The following is a 15694-nucleotide window of genomic DNA, read 5'->3' on the forward strand; positions in this document are numbered from 1 at the left end:
TCGTTTCTCGTTTTCGTCCCTGGTTTCCCTTCCGCAATGTCCTTACAAATTCATAGTTTCATAGACTTAGTTACAAATTATTTCTAATTTTTGATACTTGACAATTTCACTATAAGAAACGTTGTAGATATAAACTGCAACATAGGCACATTTTCTCAATAAATCAAACGACGATAATTTAAGTTATTCGAACACGTCAAAAGAGTTCTTTCTAACTTCCACTTCAATCCAGCCTTCCGATCAGAATTTCTAAGTTTATCTTCCAGTAGAATTCAAAGCCGATTCGGCGAAATCTTGGGAGGATCGATTGGTCGAGGACAGAGAAGACTTAACCCGGGGTATAATGTACGTAACGAGGGTACGAGAGTCCTAATCTCTGGTCCGCATCATCTGCTCGATCCCTGATCTGCTAGCTACCGGAGAAACAGCCGACCCTTAAGCACATCTTGTCCCGAGAGCGAGACAGAGAAGAAGAACTCGGCTAGAAAAGAGTATCGGTAGAAAAAGAGGATGTTAGCGCGAGCCGTATCATTTGCTGTTAAATTCGATGCAATCTGTCGTCCGTTAGAAAGAGGCGTCGCGCAGCCATCTAGTATCGAGTGCAGAAGAGACGGGAGTAAAGTTAGTCAAAGGTGGAAAAAGAGACGGATCGATGTGTATGGAGGGTGGTAGGCATGCCGAGGGATTGAAGGGCACCTATCAAAGTGATAGGGAGAGGGAGAGAGAGAAACGACGACGTGATTCTGTTCTGATTTGCGAGACAGATATCCCGTCGGCCTTCTGATGTATCTCTGCAGAATCTGTCCTCTATCCATTAAATCGGGACTCATCCGACCACCGACTCACCCCCTGCTCGCAGTCCCTTATCAAACGTTGGTCGTTATGGCGTAGTCTCTCTATAGATAGTATATCTAGCCCGACGTACGTGTCAACAAGGAATTTCGTGTTTCCGGGTTGCTGGTTGAAATTATAGTTCGAATTGATACGCGTGAATTCGTGTCTTGAATGCGAACTAATCGATAAACAGTAACTGTGACTTAAGCGTCCGAGACTAATTTATCAACAAAATCTAAATATTTCATTTCATCTTTCGGTACGAAATAAATATTTTTACGTCGCTTAAGTCAGTGTTAATCGTTCGAAACCTCTGACCTACGATTTCACGAATTCACACCTCTTTTACAGTGTCAATCGCCGACTCGCCCAAGCACGAATCGCGTTGAACAGTGTTTCTTAAAACCGACAGGAAATCCTTCGTTACCTTTCAAGAAAGGTGTAAAAGAGTCTCTCGGATCAGCGGGGGTTGTATACAAACAAGTATTTAGCGGCGTTTAATGGGAATTATCCAGGCCGAGGTGGGACAATTAGGGGAGGATTATTAACACCTGGAGTCGGCATCACGCTGTTCCTTGAGTCGTTCGTTGCTTCTTCGCTTTCATACAGGGGCCGTGAGTTGCACGGAAACATTCTCCTCGACCAACTAGAAACCACAAAAGTAACCGTCAGTGTGCCATTCCTGTCCAACTGACTCGTTCTACCGCGATTCCGGTTTTCGAATTCGGCCCTGCGAGAAAAGAAGCCGCGCCGAAACCGTGGAACCGTGAAATCGTTTGAGAACGTCGTACCTGCATTCTTCGCGTTACACGCTCGACGAATGAAAATCGAGCGGTATTTTATACAAATTTTGAGAACTCGAAAATATTTGAAAATTGATACGAGTTCTAAACCAGAGAAAAAAATATCAAGTTAGAAAACGTATAACATTGACAGACGCTGATGATAGAAATAGAATTAATAAGTTGAAGTACCAGCTAATTCGATGAAAACAAATATTTCCGTCGAGGGGCCGGAAAATACGACGCAGCAGGACGCACGAAATCCCTTGAACGATATAACACGTCGAGGTACATAAACGAGACTCATCCCCCGTGTGTCCTGTGTTTTGGGACACACGATCGTACATATCGCGCAGCTAACGTTAAACTTCCCTCCCCATTAATATCCACGTAATTGGTTAAAACCCGTAACTGATGAGCGAACTGTAAGTTATTATGCAAAGAGACCCTTGGTTCTCGCGACGATGGGGGTTTATGGGATACGGTTCAACACCTCTTCATTACCCTCTTCATCCCTTGATAGATCGAGTCGCGTATCGGTGTGCATACTGGCGTTACACCGTCCCCAACTTTGTCATTGTATCACGGATCGTGGATGCCACGCCTGGCTCGTTACGAGGTTCATGAAAGAATTCAGTCGAGTGAATTTACACGCTTCGAAATATCGCGTGGAAGCAGTGAAATTCTTGTGGAAATGGAAAGGAAAAAAATAAGCTTTCACGAATGTTCGTGAACGTTAATTATAATATATTGAAAATCAGAAAGTCTTTTAATTTTGTACAGCCTGATATATTCAATTGTTAAGCTACATATCACCTAATTAGGTGTTAACAAGGATGAATTGCAGCGTCTTTGAGGAACTGATTGAACTTAAACACGTTGACAATTGTTTAGCAGGAAATTTGAAATCAGCAGGGAAGATGACACGAGGCTGAACAATGGTACACTGGGTGTTTCCTATCTCTCGGTTACATTCTGATCCGTTGAACTTTCAACCCCTAAACCCACGCCCCATCTAATTACGCGGTATCAGGTGTCACCGGCGAAGAATCGAAGCTTCTCCCTATCCTGGATCATTGTGCTCCGGTCGATCGTTATACACGGTTCGACGCCTACGTAAAACGGTCGCGAGAGGGGACGTTCAGCTAGTCGATTCATCTCGAATCGTTCGAGTCGAGCCAGTCGACTAAACGGAATACTTAGCGATCTTCGGATGGCCGAGGGTGTAAGCGAGGAGGGCAAAAGAGCGCGACCGTTCGAGGCGTATATCGCTTTTCCTATTGTTATCGCGCGACAGCTTCGAGCTCTTTTCTCGCGATAACAATGCGCGATCGCAGTTGCGTGTCCATTTCGAGCGGAAAGACGGCTCGACGACGAATTTCCTGGCAAACGATCGATCCGTTCGGTTATTTCAATTAATTTACTCGTCTCGATCGAAACACGGTTGGGAATAAAAAGAAAACGCGAAACGCGTTTCAATCTCGTTTTGCTTCCGTTCACCACTCTGAACGTCGCGGATTTCTGGTTTTCGGCTAATGGAAAAATTCCATTAGATCCGTAGTAATCGCGGTAGATCGTCGTCGAGGGAAAGGCTCGTTTGACGAGCTAACGAGGAACCGAGCACATTATAATCACGTGCTCCCCGTTGGTCTGGAGCTTGCAGAAACGAGCCGGATATCTTATGATAATCAAAGTTTATTGTGTCATAACACGGAGGAGGGAACAAATTGGATTGCAAGCCGTGCAGCCAGGTAAAGAGGTGTCGCGAGGCGGAGCAACTTCAAAGATGTATGTATGCATCTACGGGGTGATCAGGAAAATAGCTGTCAACTTGCAGGATCGATAGTCGTTCAATTTTTCCCCATTTACACATATCGTTTGTAGAAACATGATACTGTAATAGTGCACATAGAATATTATTCTTAAATATAAAGATAAGATTTGTATAAGTTACATTTTATGCAATGATGTGATTACTTTGTAAAGGTGTCCTATACTCGTGCTTATCCAAAATTAAATTGTTTACGATTACGAAGAAATTAATTTCAAGATGCAATAGGTTAGATACCGCTCTAATCGGTATGTCTCCAATTGTTGTTACTTCGACACCCTGTACGGCAAGAGAAGGAAAGGAAATAGCGAAGAAAGTGGTCGAGTGCGAATTCTTGCGTGCGCACCGATCTAACGAGCAGAGAATGATGGAAGAGAGCGAAGGGAGGTACACGATGTTCGGTATTATAATGATAGCCCTCTTCGAGCCACGGCAGCAAATGTGAAGGGTTCCATTTCGAAGCTACCACGACACCTTCGTTCTCGATTCTTGCTCGCAGAGTGCCATCGATTCGTCCAACCTCCTCCTACTTTCCACTCACCTCCACCTACCTTCCATCTTCTCGTTGCCGCTCGCCTCCTCGACCAGCTATCTTCCTCATTACACGTCTATCTTCGGTGTGCTCCTCTTGTCGCAAAATCAAAGAGGAACGGTGAAAGGGGATCGACGAACAGTCAGCGCACAGAAGTCGACTGTAGGTGATGTAGATACGGAAGAAACGCGGACAAATTCCGAGGCAAGTCAGTCAATTTTTATCGTAGCATTAAGTAAATCCTTTGGTTTATTTCTTTATATCATTGGATCTTGTTCATGTGCCGTGATTTGTAGATATTTTAGACGTAGACAATATTATGTTTTTAAGTCAACATTGATAATTAACATTTACCGTGAAACAGAACAACAGTAAATCAGAGGTTCCTAGGTTTTATAAAGAAACCGTTTCACGCTGGTCGCGTATCAAACGTTCCGATCGTTTACGATTTAATTAAACTGGAGATGTAGGTCAAGTTAGACATACCGGGAGGAAGAAAGTATAATCGGTGGGTAGATTACGCGCAACGAGTCACGCATCCACCGTTGAAAGGGTTGGAAGGTTGGTCGGTCGAGTGAGGGGGTCGCGACGACAGGAGGTCGGCAAGGGTGGCGGAGACATTTTCAAATCTGTTTAATCTTGGTCCTCGGTGCGTAAGTGAAAGCTATCTCCGTGAATGCAAAATCAAACAAAGCGACAAACAATCTCCGTTCGTCTCTGTTTGCTGTCGTCTCGGTTGCTCTGTCCGTCTTTCTTTATCTGTCCTGGTCCCTATCATCGGCAACAGCCAAAGTTACCGCGAGCTGGCGCAAAGTTGCGCCCCTTTGCATCGTCGCTTTGATGTGTGCACTCGACACCATCGTGTCACACTCCAAGTGTTTATGAGGCGAATCTTTCTCTCCTTTTCCCAGCCTCCATCCCCTCCCCCTCCTCCTCCACGCCATTTTTCCCTCGCTCACGCTGCGCTCTTCTGATCGCTGCTGAATACGACCCGCCACCCTCAGTCCATCTCTCTTTAGTCCACTTTCGTTGGATAATTAACCAGCTACCCCTTTTGCGAGCCTCGTCGCGGACCAACCAGCGACGACGCGGTAAGGTCATCGAACCGGAAATAGCCTCGCGCACCCGACCATCGGATGGGAGAAGAGGAACACCGTCAAGGCGAGAGGTTGAAGCGCAGACCCTGGTAATTAATCGGGACCTCCCGTTGTGCGTGCAATCGTGTGCAAACGCGTATATTTCTTTTTTCCTTTATTTTCATCCGCTCTCGTTTACGATCCCCTTCTTTTGTCTCTCGGCAATTGAACAGCTTCTAAATTCACTTGATCGAGATAACATTTATTGAAGCGAGACACGCGTCTAAATCCGTACAATCAAAGACTTCCGTAACTCCAGATTCCCTGATCACCAAATTTCTACGTCTATGGTACTTCTACGTTTCTAAATATTTATTTCCCTACTCTTAGATCTTTGCATTCGTAGATCCAATATATTCCCGGTAGTATATTCAATACTTGTTAGCATGTGAAAATTTAGTAGCAGTCCAACGACGCTTTGTGCGTCGGCAAATTGTTAGCACAAACAGATGGCCCATTACCGTATTATTTTACATTTCCGTGCACAAGCAGTTTCTGCCACGCGATTCAATTATTTCGCCGACATGGAAATTACGTATTTACGAGGGCAGGTTCGTTTCATCCTTTTCGTTCATCGCTCTTTTTACTCGACCGGCACGGCGCGGCAGAGGCGGCGCGTTCGAGCTACCGAATGAATGACGAACGAATGTGTTCCCGAAACTTGTTTCGACAGCGCCGATAATAAGGGTCCATTGAGATGTTACGAGTACACGGCAACAGTCGCCATTGTGTCTGGCCCGGCTTCGTACCTGCTCCAAGTCGAGCGAACATCCTGACAAATCTTCAATGGACCGGACACTGATTCAGGAAACGGAACTTTGAAGCCTCTAACTCTAGTCAACGAACCTGTTTGGTTCTCGTTCGTTCTTCATTTTTTCTTCCTTTCACGAATCATCATTATTCCTACATTTCTCGTGCATACTTAATTTCTGATGATGTAGTTACGTAATGACACTTCGACGTTTATTATAGGTAATTAAGATATCAATTAGAATTTGAACATTTTTGGAGTATTAACTTTACTACCTTATGATCTTCTCGGGGGTTGTGCTAGACTCGTAGCATTGCAGTTGCCTTATTTTCGTTCTGAATATACAGAAATAACGTTCTATTCGTTTCTACCCTTTTATTTTTTTCGGTAACAATGCGAGATGGTTAATTTTTTAATGTTCGACTCGCGTGACATCAGATTCGGAGTTGTGTAATTTTGCATGCATAAGATCGTTTCGAAAAATGTAACGGTACGTTACAAAGTGTCTGTATGGAAAAGACACGAATGCAACTCGAAACCCTTTCAGAACGAAAGAGGTTTACGCTATAGGGTAAAGGAGTAAAAGCTCGGCATTGTTGGCTGAAAATCCTCGAGGTTTCAACGTCAATTAAAGCGACCAGGTGTATTCTTGATGCGGTGGGGTATCAATAGCGAGATCCGGTACTTGTATACACGCGGAAAAAGCGGCAAAGCCGGGGAAACGATCGCCACGAACTTGACGATAAAGGAAACCGACATCTTTCGAGAGTAGACTTTCACAGTTGAACAGGAAGATTAAAGGACCCCGACTGTCGACGGCAATCGCAACAACAACGCCTAGTGACGACAATGGTAGGCGGTAGCCGAGATTATGACCAATAAATTGGACCATGGTTCATTTCACTAATTCCCATAATAATCTAATAGATTAACGATTATCTGTTTAGTGCGGCTCGTTTACGTTCCGTTTACCTTCTTCGAGGCCGGGTTCATTGAAAATTTTGAATGAAGTCCTCTGGTTCGCTCGGAACCAGGAGGATTATTCGTCGAAAAAAAGCGGATGAACTCGTCGCGCGAGAAAAAAATATTCTTTTTTTTCCCCATTTTTATTCTCTCTCGTCGTTATTCGTCGCGACGCGAGAATTTCAGAAATCAACGTGCTCGCGAGTTTGATAAAAATGAAAATAAAAAATAGCGAAGAGCGACAAACACGAGCACCCGGGCGACGGTACTATTTCAATTAACCCGAACGAATCCATCGATGACGGTAAAGAGAAATAACGGTTGTACGCGCTTATCGATGGCTGTTGTCCAATCGAAATAACAGGTGCTTATTTGCCGGGATAAATCAATGATACGAAAAATGAGTGAAGAGCGGTCACGGTCTCTTTGTCACGGGGAGAACAGCCGACAATTTTAGGGTGCAATTTAATTTAATAACAGCAACGGGACGAATTGGGGAGCTGACGGATCGACCAATCGTTTTCAGAGGAGGGGGTTGAAACGAGCAAAGACCGACGACGATCGGTATTTAATGCCTTCTGCGATTGACACGTAAGAGTTAAACGGCCACCCCATTTTGGGTAATCCAATGAGCCGTCGTTCGTGTTTTAACTCTCTGAGCTTTATCGCCCCGAATTCGAAGGAGATGAACACTTAGAAAAATTGCGTTTGAAGAATATTCTGCCGGCCGACTCTGCTCGTAAAGGGTTGAAAAACCGACCTTTCGAAAGAAATGAATTCTACGAATAAAACGGAGGGGTTGTAAACAGGAGCATCGATCACGATCGCGCAGAAACGAGGGAAACAATGGAAAATAGTAAAAAAGAAAAGGAAGAAAAAGAGGATATATAAGCGACGTCGCGGTTCGTGTCGATTGCGGGTGCACGCAAAAGAACAAAAAGCCTTTTCTGACGAAGGGTGGACCAGATTCTTGAAATCAAGCAGTCGCGCGTGTCGTGGTACTTCTGTTTCTCTTTCTCCCTCTTTCCGTGTGTTATGTGGGATGTGCGTGACGTGGGTGGACAGGTTAACGCGCACCACGGATTTCTGTGTCCCTGTGAAACGCTTAGCGAGATTGCACCCGACAATACAACAATACAACGTGCATGACACGCCCGACGGGGATTTCGTGGGGTGAAGAGGAGGTAAAGCCGCGAGAGGAGGAAGAGCAGACACCAGGAGGAGCAACACGAGGGAACAGAAGGGGTGGATTCCGAGCAGGCACTGAAATCTCGCCAATTCTAGAGGGATGCCTTGCCACACCCCTGTATCGTTCGTACTCGTGTACGTATTTGTGCGCGTAAATGCGTGAAAGGGTACCGTTCTCATCCCGTGAAAGTTCCATCTTCTCTGGTTCCATGATTCCCATCTTTGCGCTTCCTTCTTCGATCATGGACTTTACGCTTTCTTCCGGATAACCGTGCATTTCGTCACCGATGTGGGCCATTTAACGCTGTTTCACGACTCCGAGTGTAATCTTCCAACGTTCGGTCACTTTGCCACAACGTTGCAATTCTAAATTTTATTCCCGATCAAACTCAAAAGATACTTGAAAATGACAAATAAAATAATTATTATAATTATGTGAAATTTTGAAGTTGTTATTTAATTACTTAATAGGTAAGAGGACAGGGAAAATTAATGAAGCATCGATTTTTGAATCTTCTTTAGGTTTAATACACTTTTTACCATAATTAGATATATTAACTTGGTAATTTAAATTGTTAATAAAATTATTGTTAAAAGATAAAGCAAATATTTATATACGTTGCAATCATATTAATAATGGCCCATCACCTTCTTGTCAGAGAGGTACTTGATTCACTTTCTTCATTAATTTGTAGCAAAGCAAATCGTACCTGTTCTTAATGTGCGAAGCTAGAAAAAAGTCGCTCGAAACAAATACGGAGCCGGTAGGAAAGGCGAGTCGTCAAAGCTAGTTATCACGCAAATATGAGATGAGGTCAAATAGTATATCCACGTATCTCCCTTCATACTTCTTCCCAGTTATATAGTAACTTGTTATAACTGCTCTTACAGGACGTCTATCGCCACCGAAACGAAGCGGATTATGATACAGCTCATCGGATACACCGATAACCAAAATTTGATCATTATTCGGTTTGAAAAATACAGTTTGACGTTTATGGTTGTTACAACCTTCTCCAGCATATCCACGTCTATCCCCGTCGAAAAGGATGTTCTCCTGTATATAGTCGTATAGCTTCATTTGTAATTCAAATAGAATTTCGTCTACATCTGAAAATTTTAGTTCAAACTTTTGTTACATACGGATTTCTGTATGTTTAACTTCTAAAAAAGTTTAGGCCAAATTCAATTCAAAGAAAGGTATATTAAAGGACGATCGAATATTTTCGTGAGCCGCAATATATCGTACTCGACGCAAATATATATATTTACCTTGGGAAGTTTGGGAATCCAATTTTCGTAAAGCTCGTTCTAATCGACTTATTGCACTACTGGACGCAGTGTCGGTAAGCGCTTTTTGGACTCGGCGAATAAGATCTCTAATCTCTTTTGGTAATTTGTCAAAAATTGTTTGAAAATCAGGGATATAGGCTGCGAATTGGTGTCCATGTCGAATAAGGATATGCAATAAACCCTGTCGTAGGGTATTTGTCACAATCGCTCCCTTAAAAGAACAAAAGATTATACCTGCGCGTTTAATTCAGCTATAGTTCCAACAATTGTTCCTCGTGTTTGCAAATCGTGTAATAATTTATGACATCCGAAGTTTAAATTTACCCATTCTACGTGCAAACATTTGTTCCGAGTGGAAGTAACTGACGATTATTCATAAGAAAATATAATTCATCATAAATATATCTTTGACGAATCTAGTCACATGTCGCAAAGAATCGTAACATAGCGACGATTTTCACATACGTGGGAACTGGTTCTTGGATCTATCCTTATTTATAACGAATATTAAGTATCGCGTGATAATTAAAAGTTACCGTATAATTGAATGTGTGAGGCATACGAAGGTGCAACCAAACCGGTTGTCGCCATAAATTTTCGTCAACTACGTTACTGCTATTACTTGGATCTTGTCTGTTAAATCTTTCTTTCGAATTATTTAGTTCTTCTTTCGAACTGAACTTAACATCCCGTTTATTGATATTCTTTGGAAGATTTCCTTCTGGCGTTTGATTCTTCTTCTTTTGCAGAGCTTCGTTTTTCTCTTCTGGGGTTAAAGGTGTGGTTGTGTCTACTTCATAATCATCATAAGTGAATGCAATATCGAACTCATCTTCTTCGTCGGTACTCTCTTCGTCGCTGCTTTCCTCACTGACTTTATGACTGTGCACTCCGGACGATCTACGTGGAGAATCATCGTTGCTACTATCTCCTCCATAACGAGGAGACTGTGATTTCTGTGCCTCTTCAGATAAAGTTTTAGCAAAAGTTTTTGTAGCTTCAGTGTATACATAATTCTTTCCGCTTGCACATACTGCCTCAGTTATTACTATAGTGTCAATAAGTAAGCTTTTTCCTTTAGGCTTTGGAATAAGTGCATTTCGCAGTCCTTTTGCTCCCGCACTGCCAGCAACAACGTCTCCAACTGTAAGAAGACCTGCATCCATAACTGTGGAAAGGCTTGGGTCTTCGACCAAATTCTTGGTCGCTGCCACATATCCTTGAGGTTCTCCTGTTACTATACTCGTTCCGACATCATAAGCCATGGCAGCGGGGATAGCACCAAGCCCTACAATCAATAAGTTTCATAAATTAGAAAAATTTTTATTCAAAAAGATAAATATTTCAGCAATAATCTAATTGTATGCGCTTAACATATAATTAAAATTTTGATATTTCCATTGGTAAACATCTAACGATCTGATTAAACTAATCCCATAATTCTATAATAAAGAGATACAACTATCAGTCTTTTTATTGCGATGACTTACGAGTGCTGAAGATATCGCCCGTCGTAAGTGAGATATAACGCGTGTGCTGAGTTTATGGAACCAGTTCGAAGAACTGATAGTGATAAACTTACACGACTCGAGTGAACAAAAAATGCAGTACTTTTGCGTATTATTTTAATTTTAAAAAATTTCAGAATTTTTTATTTTGTCGTTTACCTCCAGTCACTGTGGCAGCTCCTACTACAACTGTGCTTCTATTCGCGGCATTGAATGCTTCCTTTGCGGCATGTCGATCACCAGAGAGATAATGGAAGGCAGCTTAAACAAATCCAATGTCGACATAACTCGCACCGTGTTTCATATCTAAGACTCTTCTACATAACAGATATTCATTTTACCTTTTGTATGACCCACACCAGGGATGTTATTTAGAGTATTATTTATGATCTTGTCGAATACCATGATGAATTAACGTCGTTTAATTAAATCGATGAAAATTATTCTTTAGTATAAAATTCTTTCAACGTAGAGAATGCTGAAAAAAATAAGATTTCGTATGTGTGCTATGATTTAACCGCTTCTATCCAATCGTTCAAGTGTCCGTACTGTAACTGATAGAGATACTACGCACGACACATCGCATACTCGTGTCTAGCATGCAGATATTGATGACATCATTTGCCAAAATACTACTCACGTGCGTCTGCTCCTCCACCAAGATATCTACTAAGGTTAGCACGATTGAAGACGTGGATAATCTTCCCACCGTGGCTCCAAAGATAGTCTTTTGCTTATTTGAATAATCTTAGTAAACACAGAGAAGAGAATGAGTAAGGACTCTATACTACGATGCCTGGAGTATTTCGTACACTGTTCTGCTTTCTGCTACGAAGTGAACTTGAATTTTGTACTGACTTCGAAGGGGGATTTGCTAGCACTAAATCTCTATCACTTCCTGCTAAAAATCTTTATCAGTGATATCTGCATCTAACGCATTTCGATAAGCTAAATCCCAACACAGATAGTGCGAATAATCTTTTCTGTGAATTGAAGGTATCTATGCTTGCACTATATTGTTTCGTATTATCAATAAAATAAACTTAACTCAGAAAAAGAACACGATTTTATTAAGATATACATTCTAGTTGATACTGTTTATATTGAAGATGTTGCTACTTCCCGTAGTGCCATGTATCCGTGTAGCAACTACATTCGTCCTCACCCTTCGAGGGGTAGACTTTCGAGTATGTTCCTTCGTGTGCTCATCCGTATGTACCTAGCCCATAAAATAACACACAATGCTGGTATTATGGATGATGCACAAGTGCACGGCCTCTTGAGTTTGCGCTAAAGATTCGGTCTTTGTACTATCGCTGAGGGCACAAATGGGCAATCTGATGTGAACCATAAAAAGATCCGCGTCTTTTGTTGGTGAGCTCGTAACATTCCTACTCGACAATTCTTCTCTTTACTCGTCTTCCGTATATCGGTTCGAACAACGGCAATGTTGCAGGATGAATAATTTTAAGGAGATCGAATTTATGTACAGACTCTGTTGCTGTTTTGGGAGGAGTTTTTTATCAAGGAGGTGGGCTGACCCACTTCTTCGCCATTTAAAAATCAATATCACGTCGCCTGAAGAACGTATCGCTATACGTCAAAGCGAGATCAAACTTTTTCAATCTCGATTAATTCCGCCGTGGCGGTATTGCCGTGACAGGACGATTGTTCGCTGTTAAAGAGCGCGGAAAACTGCGGTTGAGTGACACGAACGCTTGAAATTTAAAAAAAACGAGGGAGAGAGAGAGTGAGCTCTATGAAAATAAATAGAACACGATTTCCCTTGGTGACAGGTACCTACCATCGCTTCATGCGTGCCCGCCCGCCACGCCAATTGATCTTTGTCACAGACTCTTCTGTGACCACAGAAATTTGGAAAATAAATCCTGTACCGTGCTAAAATACTCGACACCTATGAAACGATCGAGTCGACACGTGTTCCGCGTTACGACGTTTACAACAATACGATTCTTCATTTCTTCAATTCATTTTACACCGGTTAACAAAACCTCAATTCAAGCCATCTTACCCCGCATATCTCAAACATATCAATTATTGCACAAAATCATAAAATTATAATCGTCTACAAAATTCCATTCGCAATTGCCTCGAAGTCCATTTAATTTCCTCATCGTCAAACGACTTCCTCATCTTCAACTCGTTTCTCCTCCTACTTTTTTTTCTCACCCCTCAATATCATTTACGCAAGAAAACTGGGCACAATAATTAATAAATAAAGGGGTAACAAATATTATAATTTTGTGTATCAACAAAGATCGTAACGTAACAATTTTCCCATTAGAAACGAGGCCGAGAAGATTGGTGGTTACACGCCAATGGGGCGTAAGAACGGTCTATAAATGGTTAAGCCGGTCTTACAGAGTTCGCTACCGGGGATAAAGGTTATAGGCCGATGATTCGGTGCGGCTCTTAGGTACGTGTACACACTGACACACACACGACACCACGTATGTTCGGTTGGAACGATGCCGAAGCACGTGAAATCTCCATGTAAGAGGCTCCGACCTTGCGCTCCCGTGATGCTTGAGGCAGCTACCGGGGGAGAATCCCCGTGGATCCTCGATGACGATGACAAGGACCGACAGCCTTTCCAAACACGCGGTTGTAAACGTCTGCTCTAGTTTCATGCCTGCTCGTCGCGTGCAAAGGTGACGATCACCTTACACGGTTAGGGAATCAATTAACGCTTTGACTCTCGCTGTGAAAAGGGTCAAGTCTGATAAAATAGGATATGTTAAATCTATAAATAATTGGTTAATTTTTAAACGAAAGATTTTAGTTTAGTTTAGTTTAGTTTAGTTTCCAATAAAAAAATTCCTCATTCCAGTTCGTCTTTTACATTATAGCTGGTGCAGTAAGTAAATTGTACATTGATTTCATTATTTTTTTGCACCAGTAGTTCCGAAACGTTTCTCATTCCATTTAAAAAAGGATTAAGGAAAGATTCGCAGAAAATTTCTTCAAGTTCATAAGATGGTTTCTCTTGAAACCCTTTGAAAGTTTTGAAAAAAGACATCCAGTACCGTGGGTCGTTCGCATGGTCGATTTTAAACGAACACGGAGACGCGTTCGTAGGAACAATCTTCCGATACGATTTCGTTCGTTTCGGTATCGCAACCCTTCACGGTCTCCATTTCCGAAAGCAGTAACACTAAAGCGTCGACAACGACAACAACAACAAGCAGATTTGGTCGGATCCGGATTGACGCTGCTTAAAGGACACGCAGCTAATCTCTATAATGCTGGTAATACTTTGGCTTTGCTTGGGTATTAAAAGCAAATACACTTACGTCGAACGAGACCCCATTTCCATGACGCTTCGACGTGAAGGCATTGTGGTATTAGAGCATAAAGGCGATCCGCCTGACCCCGTTTACGTTTTCCAGAACTTTTGTGCATCGACGACACAAATGCTCCACCGTTCGCCTAAACTCTGCATTCGTCGAATATGCATACCGTCCTACTCTATCTTTCGAAAGTTTGGAAACGAATCGATGATGACGTTAGAAATAAACAGATAGATCCTTACATCTTCCTTAGATTTTGCTATGTAAATAATAATCCATAAACATCAAAATTCATATGCAACTAGGTCCTTATAATCTTGTATTCTTATTTATCTACTTATCTATCTATGTCAGCTAGTATGTTTAACGTAAAATATGGTACACGATCATTATTTCCAAAGAGACGAAAAGCACGAAAGCCAAGATGATGTTCAGGGACTGAGAGGGTGGATCGGTGTTTGCGTGGGAGGGTTTCGATTCGAGTTTCGCGGTTAGGTTTAACACGGACATATGTCAATGTTTGCCCTCCGGCACACACGGTTTTACGCTCATCTGGTTACTTCGTCCTGGCGGACCCTTCTTTTCGTTCAGATGACCGTAGATCGACGATCACCCTTCCTGACAGGCGTGAGAGAAACGGAGTACGGGGGAGAACAGCGATTTACATTCCACTTGAAATTCAATTGGAAATTAGATGTGATCATTGACTGTAAAAATTGTTGAGTAATTAGTGAAACGTCGAAGATATTGTTTTCGCGACGAAGGAAAAATGTTGCGTATTAAAATCACGAATAGGTGAGCCGTCGAAGTGTTAACTCTTGACTAATGAGAGGAACTTGGACGGTACATATTATTTAGGTGGGAACTATATTTACTCTCGACGTTTGTTCCGTCCTAAGTTTCGGTTTCCTTTGGATCCCGTGTTGTACTGGCTTCGAGTGGTGTATGAAACGCGCAGTGCCACGGAAAGCAGCTCTGTTCGTCAGTTCGTCGAACAGACGAGAGAGAGGTATTGTGCGAAATGGTACATTCAACCGAGTTACGAGGAGAGACTGAACTTTCCTGTCAGCAATGGCTGCGAATCGGTGCTGAAAATCGAGTTGCAAACCGGAGAACAAAGTCGGAACTGTCTGTAGAGTCGATACCAATTAATTTATTTGCAATAGCCGCGAGGAAAACTGAATTGAACTTTCGTGGAAATCTCTAGTCGAAACATTTAAAAATTAACTGTGGATTTTGCAATTGAAAGATGATGTATTCTTAACATTTTATGTGTTGTATCAATAATAGTTAGACGACGCATCGAGTTAACGAAGAAGTTGCGAAGATTGTAAGCGAAGTCTACGGTTTTAGGGAAATACGCGACAACAAAATCGGATCAAGATCAAGAGTGGTTTATACACATCCGTAGTGCTCGAGAGGAGGTGTGAATAGACCGTTCTCGGTAATGAGGAACCTACTGGCTAAGCAGCCAACCATCCAGCAGCCCATCTATCTAGCCAACCCCGTGTTTCATCCCCCCATATCCATTCTCCATCCGTTCCTATCCCTTGGTGTTCCTTCTT

The 15694-nt window shown here is 42.3% G+C and overlaps 1 protein-coding gene across 2 annotated transcripts; it reads right to left on the reverse strand.

The window, feature by feature from the left end:
* Positions 1-8521: 8521 nt before the first annotated feature.
* Positions 8522-11801, reverse strand: LOC100879457 (uncharacterized). 2 transcript variants are annotated; one of them, XM_012287507.2, is made up of 6 exons: positions 11459-11801; positions 11160-11296; positions 10978-11079; positions 9847-10598; positions 9290-9521; positions 8522-9127 (listed from the first exon to the last, which is right to left on the reverse strand). In XM_012287507.2, exons 2-6 carry the CDS (start codon positions 11221-11223, stop codon positions 8805-8807), a joined length of 1473 nt encoding a protein of 490 aa, XP_012142897.1. In that variant the 5' UTR covers positions 11224-11296; positions 11459-11801; the 3' UTR covers positions 8522-8804. The 2 variants fall into 2 exon arrangements, with proteins under 2 accessions (XP_012142897.1, XP_003704352.1); XM_003704304.3 differs by lacking the exon at positions 11459-11801 and having other exon boundaries at positions 11160-11432.
* Between the last annotated feature and the right edge of the window lie 3893 nt (positions 11802-15694).

Source organism: Megachile rotundata, chromosome 6 (genome assembly GCF_050947335.1).
Source record: "Megachile rotundata isolate GNS110a chromosome 6, iyMegRotu1, whole genome shotgun sequence".
Lineage (NCBI taxonomy): Eukaryota > Metazoa > Arthropoda > Insecta > Hymenoptera > Megachilidae > Megachile > Megachile rotundata.